General features: G+C 33.2%; 1 protein-coding gene across 5 annotated transcripts in view; it reads left to right on the top strand.

Moving 5' to 3' along the window:
- LOC126856438 (cyclic nucleotide-gated cation channel alpha-3) overlaps nt 1-21,347 on the top strand; it is a 115,522-nt gene that overhangs the window by 44,072 nt on the left and 50,103 nt on the right. For 4 of the 5 annotated variants that reach the window (XM_050604918.1, XM_050604919.1, XM_050604921.1 and 1 more), the window contains exons 3-7: nt 105-343; nt 986-1,200; nt 2,046-2,301; nt 3,858-4,112; nt 5,596-5,726. In XM_050604918.1, coding sequence (XP_050460875.1) covers nt 105-343; nt 986-1,200; nt 2,046-2,301; nt 3,858-4,112; nt 5,596-5,726 — 1,096 coding nt within the window. The remainder of the gene's footprint in view (nt 1-104; nt 344-985; nt 1,201-2,045; nt 2,302-3,857; nt 4,113-5,595; nt 5,727-21,347) is intronic. The other variant, XM_050604920.1, reaches the window with a different exon arrangement.

Raw genomic sequence — 21,347 nt, 5'->3', positions numbered from 1 at the left:
AAAGATGGAAAGAAAAATGTACGTAGATCGCAGTATTTTTATGCGCGCACCATCTGTATCTATGAGATAACGTCGTGATGCTTGGTGCATCCTAATTGGTGCAGGTATATTCTGTGTCGCAGCGATACTTCAGTTCGTCACGTGACTCGCTTCAAGGAGGATACGTGAACCGGGGTGCAAGCGAGCTCGATCTAAGTCGCAAGCCGAGAAGAAGGGACCACCTGAGGGGCAGATTCAAGCTGCCGTATACAGTTGCGCTCACGCCTTCGCGTGACCAATCGCACCTGCACACACCGGCGTCGGTCAATCATCTCAGCAATGCCAGTTGCAACGGCACCGAAACGTGAGTATTTTATTGGCAAACATTCACGAACGATCGATAGAGAATATTTTAATTATTATAGTAGAATCAATTTTTATTGTACATCCTCAATATAGCCATTCTTTTTCATCTCGATAACGAAGAAAACAGATATTCGCGGAAAAATTCAATTTGATGCTAATTCTCCTCTTTATGGGAAACCATTTTCACAATGAAAATTCAAGAAAATGAATATAACAAAGAAATCTGTGTAGAGTAAAGGATCGTAAATATTCAAGTGACTTCTTGAAGTTGATACTCTTAGGTTGATGTTTTCTGCGTTTTATTAAAGAGCGCTTAATTGTAGCGTTAGGGCTTTTAATTAGAAATATCTACGGGGGACAAGGAATCATTGAGAACAATGCAAAATTGCGAAATAGTTTTTGTGTAGACAAAACTTTTTTTTTTAATTGAGCGAAATCAAAACCGCGGTATATACAAAATTGTACTGACTTTTTTCCGGCTGCCACGAGCATTCAATAACTTTCATTATAATTATTCACATTGATACGCGAATTTTGCGCACAGTAAAAATAATAACGAAAAATGGATAGACACGCAGAATTGCGTTCAGTGGCAAGAGCAATTAATCAGTGCACGTCCGTTGAATTATTATTATCTCAGAAGGTACACGGCGCAGCAACAGCAACAGCAACGCGGAAGTAGAGGTTTCCCTGGGCAACCTGGATCGAGAGGTTTTCGCACGGGCGCACCAAATTGGTCCTTTATCTTCGATCCTGCGGGACGCCTCTGTTACTATTGGTCAATGGTGGTTTCCCTTGCCTTTCTTTACAACTTCTGGGTGATCATCTATAGATTTGCCTTCCAGGAGATCAATGGTTAGTCCATGCGCTCATGATTTAAATTTCAATTTTCACGTTCGTAGGAACATTTTATATTTTATCAGGATATGTTCTATAAGATCCGAAAAAATGAAAAATTTAAACTTCAAAAGGCACATTAGTATATTTTCTTGAAAAATTAATTAAACCGTGAAAGCGAAGCATATATTTTAGAGATTTAATTTTTATATCGATTAATACATATTAAAAGTTTCTGAATTCCAATATATTTTAATAAAGAATAGAAAATGAAATGCTTCAAGTACGAAATTATTAAATTACATTGTAATAATTCGTCCTTTGATTTATTCATATAAAAGCATTTGTTAATGAATAGCTTTTAATAATACTTTACATATCCGAGAGTTTTTTTGGAGAATTTTTATTAAATTAATTAGATTTTTGTTAAAACCTTCACAAGTTTAATGTCTTCTTTAATTGAATCTTCAAAGCAAGCGCTAGCGTAATTTATAAAACAATGCATAAAATGCGCAAATTAAACAAAAAATAAAAGCAATGCTGCATTATTTTACACATGCAGAATGTTACAGGGGGAATACGCCTTTTTCCAATCATAAATATAAAAAGCCACACTAAAAATAACAGCAATCAATACGGAGGCACCGTCAATAGCTTTCAACTAATAATTTAATTACAAGTGATTGAAATTGGAGAGATTTTATCTTTCGGAAATATAAATATGCAATTTTTACAAGAGAGAAAAACATTTCAAAATAGACAATTTTTAATTTTTAAGAAAATATTATCAAGCTATTTGTAATTAAAAGTTAATACGTATGTTGTTCGTATTAAAATGGGTATTCTATTGTTTGCAAATACAGGAGAGACTCGTTGGGTGTGGTTCTGCCTGGACTACTTCTCGGATTTTTTATACGTGCTCGACATAATATTTCACATTCGAACGGGATACTTGGAAGATGGGGTGCTGCAAACCGACGCCACAAAATTGAGAAACCATTACACGAACAGCACCACGTTTTACATAGACATCCTGTGCCTGCTGCCCCTCGACTTTTTATACTTATCTATAGGATTTAACAGTATGCTGCGAAGTTTTAGACTCGTAAAAATTTATCGGTAACTATCATTCGATCCTCTATCTTTTATAATTACGTTAGCTTATTAATTAAATAAAATGATAAACTTAAATGACAAGTTATCGTAACACTTTGTCCAATATATATTATTTATTGCATTTATTTTGATATGTATCATATTCTTTTTTGTCATGAGAATTATAAATTTGATGCATGATGCATGATATTTGAAAAAGAAATTATCTTTCGATGCAAAATTAAGTGGAGTGCAACGAATTGGACATTGTTTTAAAGCTGTATCTTTTATATCACGAGAAATTTTCGCGCGAAAAATTTGCTTCCAACAATTAAGATATATCGATCGGTGGGAATCGAGTAAAGAGTCATTATTGCGATTTTCTTTCTTCGTCCCGACCATTGTAATTGGTTTTTATTTATAAGTACGAAAGTTTAAATCTTTCGATAACTTTCTCGACAAACACCAGAACTTGTTTAAACTAAGCCGAGATTGAAAAAGATTGCGAAAGTTTGTGTGTAAGATCACAATGACGCGCTGCTGATCTTTCGCACGTAAATGTTTACGTATTCTGGAACAAACATCGATGATCTAGAAATATCGCAAAAATGCGTGATGAATAAATGTTGTGTCTCATGTTATCGCTTCTCAATAGCAATACGGCGCGCGAGAGAGTATAACACAGCTTTTCCTGTATATCCGATCTGAGAATTACGCATCGATGAATCATCGACAAATTCCATCAAATCTGATTCCGTCGAAAACAATAAACCAACAGTCGGAACACGTCCGTGTTCTCATTTATTCCTAAATGTGCGTGTCATTCTCATCTAACGTCGACATTGGACGCGATATGTGTATTAAGCAAACGGAACTCGGAATCAGATGTCCATATTTAGTGATAAATGGGAGTGATGAAAACATGGACCGCGTAGTATGAACGTAGTATTTACGAAGAGTAATGATACAAAGGATCAAAAAAAAAAAGAAAGAGAGAAAACGATGATAAATATTATTGAAGATTTAATAACATAATTATTTCTTTAATAATACGATTTTTCTTTTGATAATTTCGCAAAACTTTAGCTTTATCTTATATTGAGAGAACATTCGATAGATTAAAAGAAAGAAAGAGAGAGAGAGAGAGAGAGAGAGAGAGAGAGAGAGAGAGAAAGATCATCAAGTATTCAGATAAAATTAAATCTAATAAAACTTATGCACTTTACGCTTCAGTGTTTCTCTGTTTCAGTCTTCTTCTATACTTCATACTATAAATCATTGATCGCAATCGTTTCAATCGCTACATCGCGCTATAAATCATGAAATTGCGCGACTCGCGCGTCAATACGACGGAAACTCATCGCACTCGAAAATAATAAATGAAAGGACAGAGGTACATATTTTAACCTGTTGATGACTGGATTCTTTGCCATATGCGCGAAGATTAAAAATTTGAACGAATGTTCATTGCACTCCACGTGATTTTCACCTCGCAAAATGTTCTAAAAGGAATTTATGACGTTCCAACCGTCGGAATTTTCACCAATTTTCTCCACCCGCTTTCTCCGTCTCTGACGCAGGTTCTGGGCGTTCATGGACAGGACCGAGCGACACACAAATTATCCGAATTTGTTTCGCTCCACCTCCTTGATACATTATTTACTGGTGATCTTTCACTGGAATGGGTGCCTCTATCACATTATTTATAAGAACAACGGCTTCGGTAGTAAGAACTGGGTGTTTAGCGATTCTGAGACGGCAGACGTTGTAAAACAATATCTGCAGAGCTACTACTGGTGTACTCTTGCCCTAACGACCATCGGTGACCTGCCCAGGTATTTATTCATTTATTTATGACCCCATGTTATATGCATATATACAGGATGTACAAGCTTGAAAAATAATTTATTATATGTTGTTACAATCAAATCAATCTTTCTCATTACATGAAAATGATATTTGCATATGCACAATTTTATTTATTTAAGTAAGTTTATTTTATTTATACTGTTCTACTTTTATACAACAAAATTTATTACATTGCGTATAAAATATGAAATATGTAATGTATGATGTATGTTAAATTCATTTTGTATTGGACCTGGAAACAAGGAAATTTTTTCGTGTTAACATCACACATATACATCAATTTGATATTATAATCCCTTACCGTTTTTATATAAATTCTAATTCCTTTTTTTCGAAATACGTTGCTGAAACCCACGAGAGTAACTTTTACACTATTATAATATGCATTATTCTCAAATCGATATGCATATGAATTACAGTAAAAACAATATGAAGCACATGCGCAGCCACGAGGTTTGAACAATTTTTTTTTTTCATACCATGTTTACGTTTCTAGTGTGATGTTCCCACAAGGCTCTGGGATCATTAACTAAGTATAACATTTCGCCCGTATTTTCACAGTCACGTAATGACGTTCTGAATTCAGTTTTTAATAAAAGATAAATCGTCGCTGTTATGTTTTAATGCTGCAACCTATACCGTGTAAACCTGGGGTGGCTGTTTTTATAAAAATCGATGACAATGTGTGTCCGAAATATGTACAATCTAAACAATCAAAAATAAAAAAAAAAAAAAAATATTGAATCACCAAAGAAACAAACGAACAAACGGTAATAAAATTGATGAATTTTTGGCAATATTTAGTTTTTGCAATACAGCATCGAAAATACATCATGATATCACGATTCTCTTTAATAACATTCATTTTAATCTTGCGTATATATATACATAAATGCCGTTTCTGAATTTGTCATATTTTATGTTTGAAATCAGTGATATATATTTTAATTGCCTGTATATTTATTAGTGTAGCATGAAAATTCAAAATTATTATTTCTCACATTAGTTGATTAGAATCAAATAAGACTCGCGAGAAATAAATGAGAAACCAAAAAAGCATCGGCAGACAAAATGCAAGTAAATAAATCGATATTTTGGTTAGCGCACTTAAAGTAAAGAAATTTGGATGAAAGGGAAAGAAAACATTGACCACATTTCAATGTATTCATGGGACAAAAAAATTTTCATTTGTAAGCAATTTTCATTCTTCACTTGGTTTGAAATACATATATAACGCTTACGGTGAATAAATAATGAAAGTATAAAATGCCATTTTATTGCATTGTTAAAGAAATGTATTTTTATTCTATGTGCTCAGTATATATTTAAAAATATTTGCGTGAAATGGTAATTTTAGCTATAAGTAGTTTGTGTGAAAATTGTGTAAGCAGAAAACGCACATATTAGTTGAAAATGTTATATAAATATTTCTTCTGTTTTCATTTTTAGACCGAGAAGTAAAGGCGAATATCTTTTTGTGATTGGTCAGCTGTTTTTTGGCCTGCTATTATTCGCAACGGTGCTGGGTCACGTCGCAAACATCGTCACTTCCGTCAGCGCGGCACGGAAAGAGTTTCAGGGTGAGTCAGATTCAAATTCCTCGCATGCACCTCTTTTACATTAGCTTAATAGGCGTACTTTAACTTTGCGAGCAAAATTTATTTGAAAGCAAAATAAGATTGGCCATCGTTTTTTCACAAGCAGCATCCATTTTATAATAACGCATTCGAATCCCTATTCTATAAAATTCTATTCTGACCCTGTCAGATCGAAGAAGCAAAAAAAGAACTCACGAAGATATTCATCTCCTGGCTCGTGACTGTAAATAATTCGGCACACGTGATACGCTTTACGGCGCGCGAAACGAGATTTATGATTTTCATTCGACACGTAAAACAAATCATACGATAGTTTGCTAAGATTATATGCTACGTTTATACGACGATGGCAATTATTCATTCAAAGTTCTTGAATAAGATGAATCAGAGCGCAAAGTATAATTGGAATTAGCGCGCGTGTTAATCCAGTTTCTATTTTCAAAGTTTACGAGCTAACTTGGCTAACAACAGATACGACTAGAAGGAATTGCATGAATATGAGAAAACAATACCTCTATCATTATATGAAATATAAATACAATGAAAAGATGAAATGTCCAAAATTTGCGTGGAAATAATTCATTTAATACATTTTTTTCAAATATTCGTCTTTTGGCACAACAAATGTAAAACAATAATGTAAATAATTTAAATATTAATATAAATTAATAATTCATGCAACTAAAGCAATTTTTACAATACGTTTCTTTTTTTATATTTCTTGAAATATACAGCAAAATATGACTTTATATATTCTTTCGCCGCGCGTCGCAAGTCGTTCGAATTATTCTGACTTGACCAATTTCCATCGAAGGATCTCATCTTTTCGATCCTCCCGTGCCGTTCCATCGCGCAAAGAACCATGATAAATAACTGCATTTTCAATTAACATGGGAGCGGGAAATGGACACTTCGTTCCGCGCCCGAGATCCGTTTTAATTGCGTCGCTCGCAGTTTCGCCGCGTTCGCATTTCCGCCCTTACACCTTCGTTATTTCACGACTCACCGGGCCGCATTCTGCGCGCTGCTTTCCGCAAAATGCGCGATTCGGTGGTGCATTTTTGACACAAAAGCAAGTACGCATTCGGCGTAATGACGAGCCGAGAGTATTCGCGTTTTTTCATTTGTATCTTTTAATCTGTTGACATATTTTCACTCCTCTTCTCTATCTCATATAAATTTTTTCGTTATCATTTTTTCTTAAATAGTGTGCATCACTAGATCGCGTAAACACATCTATTTTTGTTTAGACATGTTTACGATTGTAATAATTAATTTATTTAAAATAATTAATGCAATAGGACTATATATATATATATATATATATATATATATATATATATATGTGTGTGTGTGTGTGTGAATACTGCAATACTATTTTTGTCCGTTTTATTGCAGTAATTATTTTATTATACAAATTAAAACACAAAAAATTACGAGACATTGCCTAGATTGATGCTTGATATGCTTGATGAATCAATCAAACATATACATATTATTCGCAAAATAATAATGAAAAATTTCAATTGATTATTTATTGCAAATTTACAATCTTATTGTTAGTTGAACGTATGCAGATAGAATATAAGTGGCGTTTGCAGAATTAACATTAATCGAATTTAAGCGAGTGCTCCTGGATTAACGCGATTTTCCACTAAGCGCGACGCATCCTATTACAACGATAACCGTCGATACTGTTAATTTCCTTTGGCATTGTATCGGCACGCCAGAAATGTGAAAGATATAACAGAAAGTTGCTTTTATTGTATAAACACAAGTAAGCTTCTTACAATACTGTTCGATTACCGTGAAGGATATTTTGCAATATTATATTGCAATATTATTTTATGATTTTATTTCTTCTATTTGATTATGAAAAAATAAGCCTCTGGATTTTTTATTCTTGAAATAAGACATTTAATAAAATTGAATTTGATACAATAATCAATATTTATTTTACTTATTATTTACTAAAGCGCACGAATTTCATTTGTACTTCGTAGTTATTTTTTTCTAATAAATTCGACGCAAAATAACATTTTGTTTCTTAGAGAATAAACATCACTTCTTTTACACAAGCGCTTTTTAAAAACGTCTATCTTACTTTTTTGAAAACACACATATATATTATATATCTCGATAGCGAAAGATAAAAATCATGAATAGCATTTGTTGCAATTACGATTTCTACTTCACCGATTAAGATCTTCTTTAAAGGATTTATCCCTTGATCCTTGTAAAGCAAGAAGAACTGACAGGATCGTTAAATGTCGGGATATTTTTAATAACAGTCTTCGGGGTTTGTTGGGGAAGCAGAGCACAGATTTACATTATCTCCATATTTATGAAAAATTTACTTGACATAATGATGTAAGAATTTAGTGAAAATTTACAATTGATTAGCTCTAATACTCATTTCTCTTTAATATCGGTAAAAAATTATACTTATAGAATGGACTCGATATATAAAATCTCATTCGTATAAATCGTCGTATAAATATATCGCGATTCCTTATCTCTTCCTTATCTATATTACAAAATTTAATGGAGATGTTAATCACACGACGTTTTATAAAGAAAAATTAAATTTGTCTATACGAGAGAAGAACTACATTGTATTTTCATTGTTTTTTGAATCTTTATAGCGACAAAGTGGCAAAATGCCACGAAACAATAACAATTTGTAAAGGAGTTTCATATTCGATAATTACCAGTCTATTAATAAATATTATTACTTATTGCATATTGTTTATTACTGCATCAATAATGCAGAGTTGCATTAAAAACAAGTAAAAGCAAGCAAAAAGAAAATATATAATTTTCTGTTACTAAACACATAAAGAACGTATTTTATTATTGACTAAGAGTATTTAATGAAAACTGGGTTTTATAGACATAAATACACACGTCTGATATCTTTAAAAAAGATATTAATTAACATAGTATAAATTTAATTTAAATTGTTGCAATATCTGATTTGCATATATGACTTGACCTATTTACTTTGCCGATAAGGTGTCAATATTGATTAACTTGTGTATAATTTGTGAAAGTGAAGTACATTAATTCAACAATTTCGCGAGAGATTCATATGTCATGTGTGATTTTTGGCTGACAAGTAATTATTATCTTATTTCTCTAATCTCTGTATGTTCGAATTTATTTGATATAAAATTTTTAACATTTCTGTCAAACAGATCATTTTTCAGTTGCTTATAGAATAATTTTATTCTCTTTAATGTTATTTCATATAAAATAAGCCAGAAACTTAAATTTAAAAATAAAGTAAGATGATAAAAAAATGTTGAAGAAAAAAACGAAATATATATATAAATTTAATATATTTAGGAATTTAAGTTTATACCAAGTCAAATCGATCAACATAATTGACAGTGGTAATGGAATTGAATTTATTGAAATAATCTACATAATCTAACAATTTTTCTCATATGGATTCACACTTGTGAAGGAAAAGTTATCGATACTTGGGAAAAAAATCATAAAAGTTTTCTGCAACATTGGAAACATTGTACAGATATAATGAAATAATGGAAATGTTATGATAAAAGTTTAAGAAATCACTTTTATGAGTTCGATTGATGCATTAAAACGTGAAGAAGGAAACTGCAATCAAGTTTAAAAGAGGAGAATGTGATTTGATATAAATTTTATTGATTGATCATTGTAAAAGCAAATAAAGCGATATTACCATTATCAAATCTTCTAACGCACATATCCTCTTCTGTAAATTAATTTAGACTTGATGCACTCTAGAGGGGATTTTTATTTGCAATGTAAAACAAAATTGCGAAATGAGAATTAATATTATAAATTACATTTATAGTATTCTCTACAGGATTCACGGAAATATAAAATACAGGATGATGGGATGGTAATAACCCCTGACACTCTTTACTTTTATAATTTTCCTCGCGGAATTAAACTGCTTCCGGCGGGAACGTCGGTGATTAAATATGAAATGCAATAGAGTTTCTTCTAATTTTGCAATCGCGTTTACCTTCAGTTACGGGATATCTCGTTACGTGCAGCATGAAATTGTTATTGCCCTGGTGGACAACAAACGTATAGATTTATCGGATTACTTATAGAATAGAAAACAATTATTTCGTTCATAAAAAAATAAAAAATACATGAATAATGTAAAATAACAATGTATACCACATATTTTTATATATTATATCTACTGACAACATGGTTATGTCTCATATGGTAACATGTCAAGCGTATATACATGTAAGTGTAAGAATGCAAGTATATGTATATTAATCCAACCTGGCTTCGTCTGTCATCATCGTAGCTATTAGCAGTTTAGGTTTAATATATAGAAGCCTGTGTGTAATATATTTATATTGTGAAACATTTCATTTTATTTATATTATTGTGAAAATCTCATCAAAATGGCCTGCTAATAAATAGTTCAAAAAATTAAATTAATTAAACTAATTAAACTATATTCTCGCTATATGGCAATTACGTAGTATAGTATTCTTGACGAAAAAGAAGTGTAATGTGCTTTGTGAATAAGAAGCTTGCGAAAATAATTCGTGAAGCTCTATTTAGCGCGCCGCCGGTGTAAATAATGCTGTCAACAATTTATCTCTAAAAGTAGCTACGGTTATTCGAAAAGTTTTCTAATTTGCCAGAACTGCGAATGTGTTCTCCTTACGATTGGCCATCATTAAACGGTTATAGGTGCGTCGGTGAGTTCGTAGGAGTTTATACGTTGGATACTTGTGACGATTTAGATACTGCCCGCACGAATATTGTTCGTCCCCGTGGACTATCGGCAAAACTCTCGTGATTTTAGCCGACTATGTAGTTGACCGTGTTCGCGGAGTTCACTTTTAATTGCCCGCCGTTAAATAGTTCATCAACGTGTTACGCGCTGACGGTTAATTGAAAATAACGATGCATGGCGAGTTCTCGTTAACGCGAGCATGGATGGTGGTCATTTGAAAGGGATGTGTTCAAAACTTATGAAATATGTATTTATATTAATTTTTTCCTCGCAACTTCCCTATCGCGAAATACTTGCAAGGACATGGGAAAGAGATCAAATCTACACAAGAAAAAGACAATAAAAGTTATTTACAAGTTTAACGGCAACTATCGACTTTGAGTAGAGTTAACGTTAACAAGATATAAACAAAACTCTCTAACAATAAGGATTATCATATATAAATTAAATACAGTACATTTTTATCGCTTTTCCACGTGATTCTATATCGTTGGGACTATTATACAATAGATATAAAGTACAAATTCAATTTGAGCTTTTGTTCCTAAATTTATATTTTTTTTTAAAGCAACTACTTAAAAGTACCATTTTCCATTTTGGATATTATGCATATTATCCACTTACATATGCTGTTGCATTTACGACGCATTACCTGAGAGAAATCGAGACTATCTATAGAACTATCTACATACATTACATCAGCACATACATGTATCTACTTAGTTCTCTTTGTAGATGTTGATCATCGAATAATTACTTTGTTCGCAATAAGAGCTACACACATACATTACAGAATTCTCGTTACGAACAGCAACAATTGATTGTACGAAATTATTACAATTTATTATGAAATATAAAATATGTACTAAGAAATATAAAATATATATATATATATATATATATATATATATATATTATGCTTTTATAAAATATTAACAAAATATAATTTCAGATAATTTTAACGAATTTTTTACAAAATTTAATTAATTAAAACTTTTATTGAAAGTTTTGATAAAACTTTATCGTGAATATGTATTTGTATATGTATATGTGTATGATTCATGTGTTTTTAAAGTCCTCAAAAATATATTTATGAATTTACGGATTGATTATATTCATTTAAAAAATACACATCTCTCTCTTTCTCTTATCTTAACTTCTTTTACAATACACTCATAAAATTTATTTCTATGAAAAAAAAAAAAGAAAGAGGAGAAAAGAGATAGATACGGATTACGAGCGTTTTCTCGTTAATGTAAAAGAGAATTTAACATAAATCATTGCGTGCAATATCGTCGCAATAGGAACAAAAAGTATCACTGTAAATTACTTAAAGCCGCTACCGGCCTTTCCCCGAGATTAGTTAAGATAATTGGGTGGCAAACCGGCAGGCTTGAGCGGCGTAAAGCGCGCGGAACCACGCGGAAAACGAGGGGCAGGCTTACGTTGATTTTATGAAATTAGCTGGACGAGGTTAATTGAGAAATAATAAATCTACTTAACGAAATTTGACGAGTATGAGTACGTTGACCCATTGCGTTTAACCGTGATACAATCAATATTATAATTTTGCTGATTATACTATTCTATTACATATAGTATAAATACCGATGTATCGAGGAAGCCACAACACACACCTTGCGTTTTAATTAATTGAAACGCGATCGTTAAAATGCTGTTAGATATATGCTATCGGTTTCGCGTATGAGGATTAATTTCTTTTATATGGGCATGAGATGGGAATACATAGCTGAGAAACTCTCTGCGTGCATTACGTGATTATTAAAAGCCAGTCACATACAACGGGGGAAGCTCAAAGTTCATCCGGCATACGCGGCGTCATAATTTAGCCAATGTATTTTATCAGCTACCAAAGGCGGAGCAACATTAATTCCCTTAATTACACGTGTTTTGATACATTAAGCCAGTAATTTTGATGTAATTTTGGCCGTTACTCAGTTCCATTCGTTCCTAAGAACGAGCGCGCAGCGTTACATCAAAGTATAAGCTTCGAAACTAAATTTCGTGTAGTTTGCAGAAGGCTCGCGTACATACTCGCGGCTTTCTAAATCAAAAGAAAGTTTTCTGCTTGAACGATATTTTGAATGCCGCAACTTTGAAATCATAATTTGATTTTCTTAATTGCAGCGGATTTAACATTAATAGAAGAGAAATGTGTATGTGTTTTTACTCTGTTACTTTCTATTTCTATTTTATGGTTTAAATATTATTTATTATTATTCAAAAATAGAGTAATAATGATTTGCCATATAATTATTTATTTTGCTATTTACATGATTTAGATTGTAAAAAATAAAAATAACTTTTAAATTTAAGGTAATTTGAGATAATAAAAAATTTTAAGTTTAAGATATATGTCCACACATATGCGAACTCGTTATTTCGATAAAAGATTCAAACTAGAAAAGCTGATACGTCGGTTTTACAAATATCTTTATGCATAGCTCTGTTGACAATATTTTTAAAGTTGTTTTGAAACACATGCGCACGAAAAAGTCTTTCTATTAAAATAAACCATCGATAATCATGTACGTAGTACGTTATATTAAGATCCGCTTTATGAAGCGGTTACAACATCTTATACGTATATGAATGTGTACACACACGCGCGCGCGCACGCACGCACGCACACGCGATATAAGCGATAACATGGCTATATATACACATTTACCAGAATCTATGGGAGAAAAGTTGCAGTACACTTGTGTAGAATCGTATACTTTACAAAAGATTTTGTAAAGTTTTCAAAGAAAATGTACCCGACAATTGAGAATATATTTTTAACGCATAAACAAGCGGAAAAGCTTTCCTTTATCAGCGGCTCGTATTCGTGTCGCAAATGGCAGCGTTGGTCGACGGTTCGTAACAAGTGTGACACGATCGATTTATGCGAATTACCTATGTCGAACAAGCGTCGCGAGTTGGAAATATGATGGTTACAGTTGCCGTAACAAGGCGAGCGTCAAACGCGAGCCGCACAATTATGGTTGCGGTTATTCGATAGGTTGGCATATAGTACTTCCCCGCCATGAATACAGCTTTAGTTTAAACTATAAGCTTTGAAACGTTACGCCGAACATGTGCGCGTTTGAGGCAAACCGCGGAAGAAAACTCCGTGTCGAATATTCTGAATTTGATTTCAAAGCTTTATAGTGTCACACAATTGCCACAATTCGCGAAATTGCCTCGTCCATTGTATTCGTCGATTCTAAACAATTTGCGTTTCTTCGTGCAACATTGCATAACGCAATTTATCATATATTTTCAAATACGGAAACGATAAAAATATAAGCGAAGCTGGCGTTAGATAAAAATTGTATTATTAAAAGAATGCAAGCTAGTTAATTACATTATGATGTGAAATATGAGATGATTGTCTTTGACGTTAATCGCCGCTTTACTTTGCGCTACTATTTTATTTTTCCGTGTGAAAAACTTCTTTTGGCTCAATAAAGATGAGGCTAAATGATATTGGCGGACATGTGATACAACATACATGTTAAAATTTTTGCATGAATTGCGCTGTCAAACGTCTTGCATCGATACGTGAAGAAGTGTAATTAACTTTGACGTTAAGTATGCGTTAATCGAAGAAAGTAATTAATGATGTTATAGATCTAACCCTTTTAGGCCAGAGTGCGGAAGCTGCGGAAGCTCGGTAATTGTGCCGTCGGTTCATCCTGCTGTCAGTAATTAATATATATCGGAGATTTAATTTAGATCATCGTCGTTTATTACCATTAAGAGTTTGCGTAAAAGTCCAAGCTATAACGCAAAAGCATAAAATTTTGGTGTGAAGTGCGAGAGTCTTGAAAGCTGTCATTTATAGCGCGGAGATACTCGAATGACGCGAATGCTCGCAAAAAAGGAATTGAAGTAAAGATTAAATTGGTTTTGAAGAGGGAAGGAAGAATTTTTTTTCCGACATTTTATGCCGTTCAAGAAGCAATTTCGATTTTATTTAATCCAACGAATTTTAATCTGACTAGAAATCTTTTTTTCTTTTATTCGAAAAAATAATCCATAAATGAATTATTCAAAGTTTGTAGAATTCTTTTTTTAGCAAACAAACTGAAATACGCTTTTATGATCGTGTTTCGCAACGGTATACGAACTTAATCTTTTTTGGCTTTCTAAAATGAATGAGTGACGCGTGCAAAGTGAATGTTTCAAATTACATTGTACCCGTTAACCGACTGACTCTATTTGGTCAGCTCGCAGTCCTTTTTCGCAGAAAAAGCGGAAAACAGTTTTCAGAAGATATTATGCGCTTGTAAAAGTTTTATCCAAAAGTATATTTTCATCTTCTGCCGATAACTAGATTTCCGCCGGCTTTTCTCAGTTTAAACGAACAAATTATGTAAAAAAAAAAAAATCACTATCGTTACTATGATAGAAAAAACGATAGAGAAAATAATTCGTTTGATCAACCTTCCTTCCCTCCCTCCTTTCCCCTCGTAATTGTATTGCGTTTCGCGACGTTGCGTCTACATGAAACGATATATGTCGCAAAAGTTGACGAGCTACATGACGAGGATGAGCGGTGGAAAGATACCTTCGACTACATTTCGCTCGGAATAAATTACATGTACGGTGTAAGCGTCGGCTAAGTCAAAGGAGATGATCCCAATCGTTGGCTCTGACATCGTGAAAAAAGTTGGTACGAGCTGGCGCAGGAGACGGTTTTACGAGAGCGTAACGATCGTGCTACATGGCGCGCAAACTGGTCCATGCATCTAAATAATATATGGCGACCACAGCGTGCACACCCCCTTCCCTTCCGCCACAACCTTGCTACGACAACCCTCTGCAATGTCGCAGTGTCATTACACCGGCTTAAGAATACGTAGCCGATACTTCGTAATCGTTAAGCCACTGACTGTCTACGTACAGTAGCGCGGCTTTACTGGATTCGCGCCGGCAAAGCTGTCGCGCAAAGTTGCAATTGCTAAGCGCGTAGCATTTGTAAAGTATTTAGCTAACATTTTGGCTGCGCGATCGAGATATCTCTCCTACGAAGAAATACAATACAATCGTGAGGATTGTGTGAAAAGGAAATTGATTGAAAAATCAACGATTATAATATGAAACTATCGAAATTTTTATTTATAGTCTCGCGAGCATTTGCTGAAATTTATAACTAATTTTTCTTCACTTTTAAAGGGAAGTAGTCTAATTAATGAAAACCCGTTTTACAGTGTGGGACGAGGACAATATTTTCAAAATGTTTGACAATCATTCACCGCGACATATCGATAAACTTGGGAATTTGCGGGCATTTCGATATAGCTGAATTCGAAACAACTGGACATAAACGACGTACGCATAGTGTCTCGTGTGCTTTCACATTCGTCGCCATAAGGGCATAGTTAAGGGGAGCAACGCGGCAGAGGATATTATTCCGGAGTTACTCGCTACACATTAATAGGGCCTGAGATGCGACAGAGCACGAGATATTGTGTTGCGAGCAATATCTCCGCATTTGCGGCACGTTCCCAAACCGTACTGTCGGGCTCGGGCATTTGCGAGCCGAGAGATTCTCGGCACCGTGTCGCCTGATATAATTCAACATTTATTGCTTCACCATGATACAATGTCCTGCTTATGAATATTCCTTTGTATGACCCCACTGACTCTTTATTCTCATTAATTTCTTCGATATGTATAAATACGTGTCATCAACATATCATCGACATTTTGATGGGCTAAGCGTTTCTGTTTATTAGTTACGCTCATCGTTCCTATCTTATTACAATAATATAAACGCGTGATTAAAATCACATAAAATTAGTTTGGATAAAATGTCTAAACTATCGGTTTACATTAACATAGATTAACTTTTACACAATATTTTAGATACAATATCGGATACAATGACACATTATTTGCAAAGTATCGTTTATCAACAATTTGTCAGCGATATCGAAGGAAACGCTTTAAAACAAATATTCTGCACTTGAGCATTCTCATTCAAGGCGAAGAGGAAAGATGTATCTCTCTTATGTAAAAGCATTGAAACACTCGAAATACTGCCGGCAAGTGACAAGTACCGCTTAATTGAAGAGCAGCTCGTTCATCGCGCGCAATCCGACATAGCGACATAGCGCGCGTTAATTTCATTAGACTCGTGCAATTGTCGTCGTTGTTCTGTCGAGGGTGTTTCGAGGATGTACTTAAGAATAATGCATTGCTTCAAATTGCGCAGTATGTTAATCGCGTACGTTGGCCGCGTTGACGCGGGAGGTCGGCCGGCCGGCCGGCCGGAAAACGACGTTAAAACTCATCGCGCGCGTTAATTGTATCGGATTTTAGCACGCTCGCTTCGGCGCGTTCCGTTTCACGGCGGCTGCACTTTGCACAAATTATAAACACGACGACGTTTCTCGTCAGTTACCGAAAGCGCCATCCGTTAACCGTGAAATATCGATTGACGTGACCGATATTGTTCTCGTTAAACACCATGCACGGAAATAGACATGTGCAAAATTGAATTAGCAATGAAGTTGGCAGATGCGTATATATATATATATATATATATATATATTTTTTTTCATAAGATTTTTTTTTTTTTCTTATTTAATGTAGAAAGGCACTAGTAAATTGCAAATGTTTAAATTGTATAATATGCATTGGGTTAACAATGGCTCTAGAGTGTAATTGCTATTTTATTTTTGTTTTATAATACTAACGAATAAAGTTAACGAGGCCATGGAATATCGACGTTCACAAAGCTTTCAACTAAATGAATGGATGAATGTTAGCCTTTTCTTTGATGTAAAACAAGATTCTACTAACGGCAAATGAAAAAAATAATGCATTTTATATAAAGCAGGATCGGAACATTTTTATTGTAAAACTTCCGTGAAATATATTTATAAATGAGAGTTTGGGGGCACTAATTACTCTACCTGATTAAAATAAAAGCTGGATATTGTGCAGTATGCAATTTCATCAACGGCAACGCGAATATTCTATTCGTGATCTCTTCTTGCGAGAACGATTATATGAGAGCTGCTATTATTATCTCTGAAACAAGATATAATTTCTCTGCGTGTGCAATTTACTAATTGTAATGAACCAAGTAATAATTAATATTTCATTAAATGCGTAAAATTAGTGCATTATTGTACAGGCAAGTGTGATCTATGATCGTCTTTGAACGTAAATTTAATTATAATACAATTAGAGTGTTATAAAAGTAATTAAATTACATTATTTTTACATTTATTCCGCCTTATTATTTTTGTAATAATCTTGTCCTATTGAAGATGTGTTGTTAATCAACAAAAGTAATCATATGATATTATAATAAAAATATTCTTCTTAGCGAATCAATGTATGCTCGAATCGAGTGAAATGTTATATTTGACTAACAATATATCGGATCGTTACAAGCGCAAAGCCGTAACAGTTATCTCACGCATTATTCCGTCCGGATGGTCAAAATGGTAATAGTTAATTAATTAACGATTAATCGGTCGCGGTGGTGCAACGGGTGCGCACGTGTTTTACAACCGACGATAATTTCGATCATTCAATCATTCGATCATTGGAATATACCAACGTGTCCCGATTCATTATACCTGTTACATGCACAAAGTTGCGACTCGTTAACTTTGAACATTCGCAAACGCAAACGCAAATCAAATTACATCAATTAACGAATAAAACGAAATTACTCTAGGCAACTCTACTTTTTATTAGATATATGATAGAAGGTAATTTGTAACTCGTTCATTATACGGATTGCAGCAATGTTATGCTTTCGATGAAATCTCCACAGAGACTAACCGTATGAGCTATCCGCACAATTAATATTAAATGTCATAATCTAATTTCTATCTCATGTTTAAACCGAATGTGATATTCATAGATTAATAAATCTTGAAATTTGAGAATTATAGTCGGCAGTGAGAGAGGGGGAAAAAGTCATTATATGAAATATCAAATGAAATATCTGAAATTGGTCATAATTTAAACAAAAACAAAAATGACCGATCAAAAGAACAGCGTCCGGATCGTGTTCTCACGATTCGTTGACATTTCGTTTCGGCTTCTCGAAATTTTTTCAATTTCTTTGGTATAAATATTTAAATTATTGACGTTGAAAGATGTGATTATATATAATATATTTATTGAATAGAATTTACAATCAAGCACACAATTTAATTAAGTAAGTATGATTTTTACTTAAATTCGTAAAAATCTAAGAGAAAATACCGCATCACACAATTATCCTTAAAATTATCTACACTATTAATACACGAGCTCATAAAATAATAAATAATAAGCATTATATGTTTGCGCAAAGCTTTTTTCAAAGATATTTTTTCAAACACGTTTTTATAACGCGCACAAAATGTAAAATGCCCGAATCCATTTGAAAATTTTCCATCTTCCCGCAAATGAAATAGCCGGGTTTCAAGGGACTGGGATCATTTTCGTAGGATAAAAATCGCGCGTTTGGAATGACGGAACGGAAAGAGGCGATCCGTGAAACGACCAGAGGACCTTCACCTGAGCCGGAAACCGTTTCGTCCAAAGTACACGTTAAGGGCGTACTCGAGAGTTTTGCTTGCCATCCTGACTGTCGCAATTCCGACTTGATTGAAGATCCGACATTAATCGTGCGTAATGATCGTAAAATCTCTCGTCTGTGATCTGTCTCTCTTGTACTTGGACACGAAGAAAAACGCGCAACTTTTCCTCGCGTTTGATCAAAGTCTTTTGAACCCGTTTAAGATCTATGTCAACAATAGGATTTTTTATTTTTGTATTCGACTAAAAAATCGCAATTATGTTTCTTAAAATTTCTAAATTTTTCTTTAATTCATAGTTATTTCGTAAATTGTATTATCTCTAAATCATATTATCTCTAAAAAATCTACCAATATTAATTTTTTTTTTAAATATCACATTTATAACACATACAAACACGTATACTATTATGATATTGCTTAATATTAATTTTAAATGTTAAGTTAGAACGAAATACATAGTTTTAAATACAATCGATTTTATTGTTAACACAGAATAGAAATCTGTTATTTCTTGTTTTTGTAAGCAAAATTAAATTTGACGTACACAGCTTAATTTTAACATATTTATATCGAAAGAATATAATAACAGATATTTTATTGTATTTATTTTTATTCATGTGAAGTCAATCAAAAAGCTTCCAAAAAGTTGCGATTATCGCAAGAATTGTAAGAACATTGAAGAATCAACGACTTCAAAAAAAATCACAAATAACAAAAACAAGCAGGTTTAATAATTTAACATTTTATTAATCATAATAATGACAAATATAAAGATTTAATCGACGTAAAATTTCTCTAGGTGGAAACTTTACACACACTTCAAGACAATAAATAACTATCATTTTGTGCTTTTCATCATGTAAGTTTATACTTATCATGTAAGAAAAATTTTTTATATTTTTTTGAAGAAGTTATATGTTTTATTAATAAAACATTATAATAGAAGAATATTAGCACTTTATAAAAATTAATAGTCTTAGATATATTTTTCTCTCAATATTTTCTTATTAATACATAGATATCTTATTCCTATTCAGAAGTACGTTTCTAAAAGTAATCGAATAAACGATGCCTATTATTGGATGCACCAAAGAAAACAATTGTAAAAGAGATGCGTTTTTAAAAGCGAGACAACTTGAAGCCGAACGCACCGGAGGTTTGCTTCATTTTGATTCAGTTTCGCGACATATCAGGTCAAACCTGATTTGTCGATGCGAAAACGTTATTTTATACGATCCCAAGTCAAAATCTGTGATTATTATTTTATCACGGGGCTAGGAAATCCACATAAACAAGAGGAGAGTACCGATTTGAAAAAGATTGGAGAAACGGCAGTTTTATCAGGCGTCGACGTGACCCGGGATTTGCCCAGAAATCCCGGCAACGTAACGCGTTCCGCGTCCGGAAATAAACATCCGGACGAGCGAGCGACAGTTCCCAAGGAACCGATCTCAGTTGCGCAGGAGAATCGCATTGAAATCCCGCAAGCGGCGGAGACAGTTCCCGAGACGCTTGTCCAGATCCAACAAGCTGATGTTCCAGAATTGTCCGGTTGACGGTCAGGAAACGAAAGTCGAGAATCAACGCGCGCGCGCCTCGGGAAATTCCAGATACGGATAATTTCGCGATAGCGAAGACGAAGTTTGAAGCTCCGCAACAAAAAGCCGAAGCGAAAAATTAACACTTAATGCTAATTTAGCGTTCCATTCGCTTCGACAGCCCGAGGCGGCCAAGTAAGGTTCTTTGACGTAACAAACGATGAAAGCTTTTCCAATCTTGTAATTTTATTTAATTAATTTGTTTAATCCCTTTCTGACGATTCATTTAACTTTGTATTTGCTATTGCTATCGCGACATAGTATTCTCATGTTTTTGGAAAAATACGAAATATTTCATGAGATAATCTCGTAATATATTTAACTTACAACAATTTTTTTCAAATATATTTTCAAATAAATACAACATTATTATAGCGTCACCAGATATAGAATACTTAAATATTTTTTTTTGTACAGATTTATGAAGAAGCAAAAATAGATGTGTAAAACAAATGACCTCGGAATATGAACTTGATAAATATAATTTTTTATTTGCCTTTAAAACTATTTTTTTCTTATTTTATCAAATTTATTATAATATATTTTTTAAATATATAATATATTAAGTATGTTCTTATATATATATATATATATATATATATATATATATATATTTAAGTATGTTCTTATATATATATATATATATATATATATATATATATATATATATATATATTGAGATCAT

The sequence above is a fragment of the Cataglyphis hispanica genome, chromosome 18 (genome assembly GCF_021464435.1).
Source record: "Cataglyphis hispanica isolate Lineage 1 chromosome 18, ULB_Chis1_1.0, whole genome shotgun sequence".
Lineage (NCBI taxonomy): Eukaryota > Metazoa > Arthropoda > Insecta > Hymenoptera > Formicidae > Cataglyphis > Cataglyphis hispanica.
The sequence above is the reverse complement of the archived record's forward strand: the minus strand, read 5'-3'. Positions and strand labels throughout refer to the sequence as shown.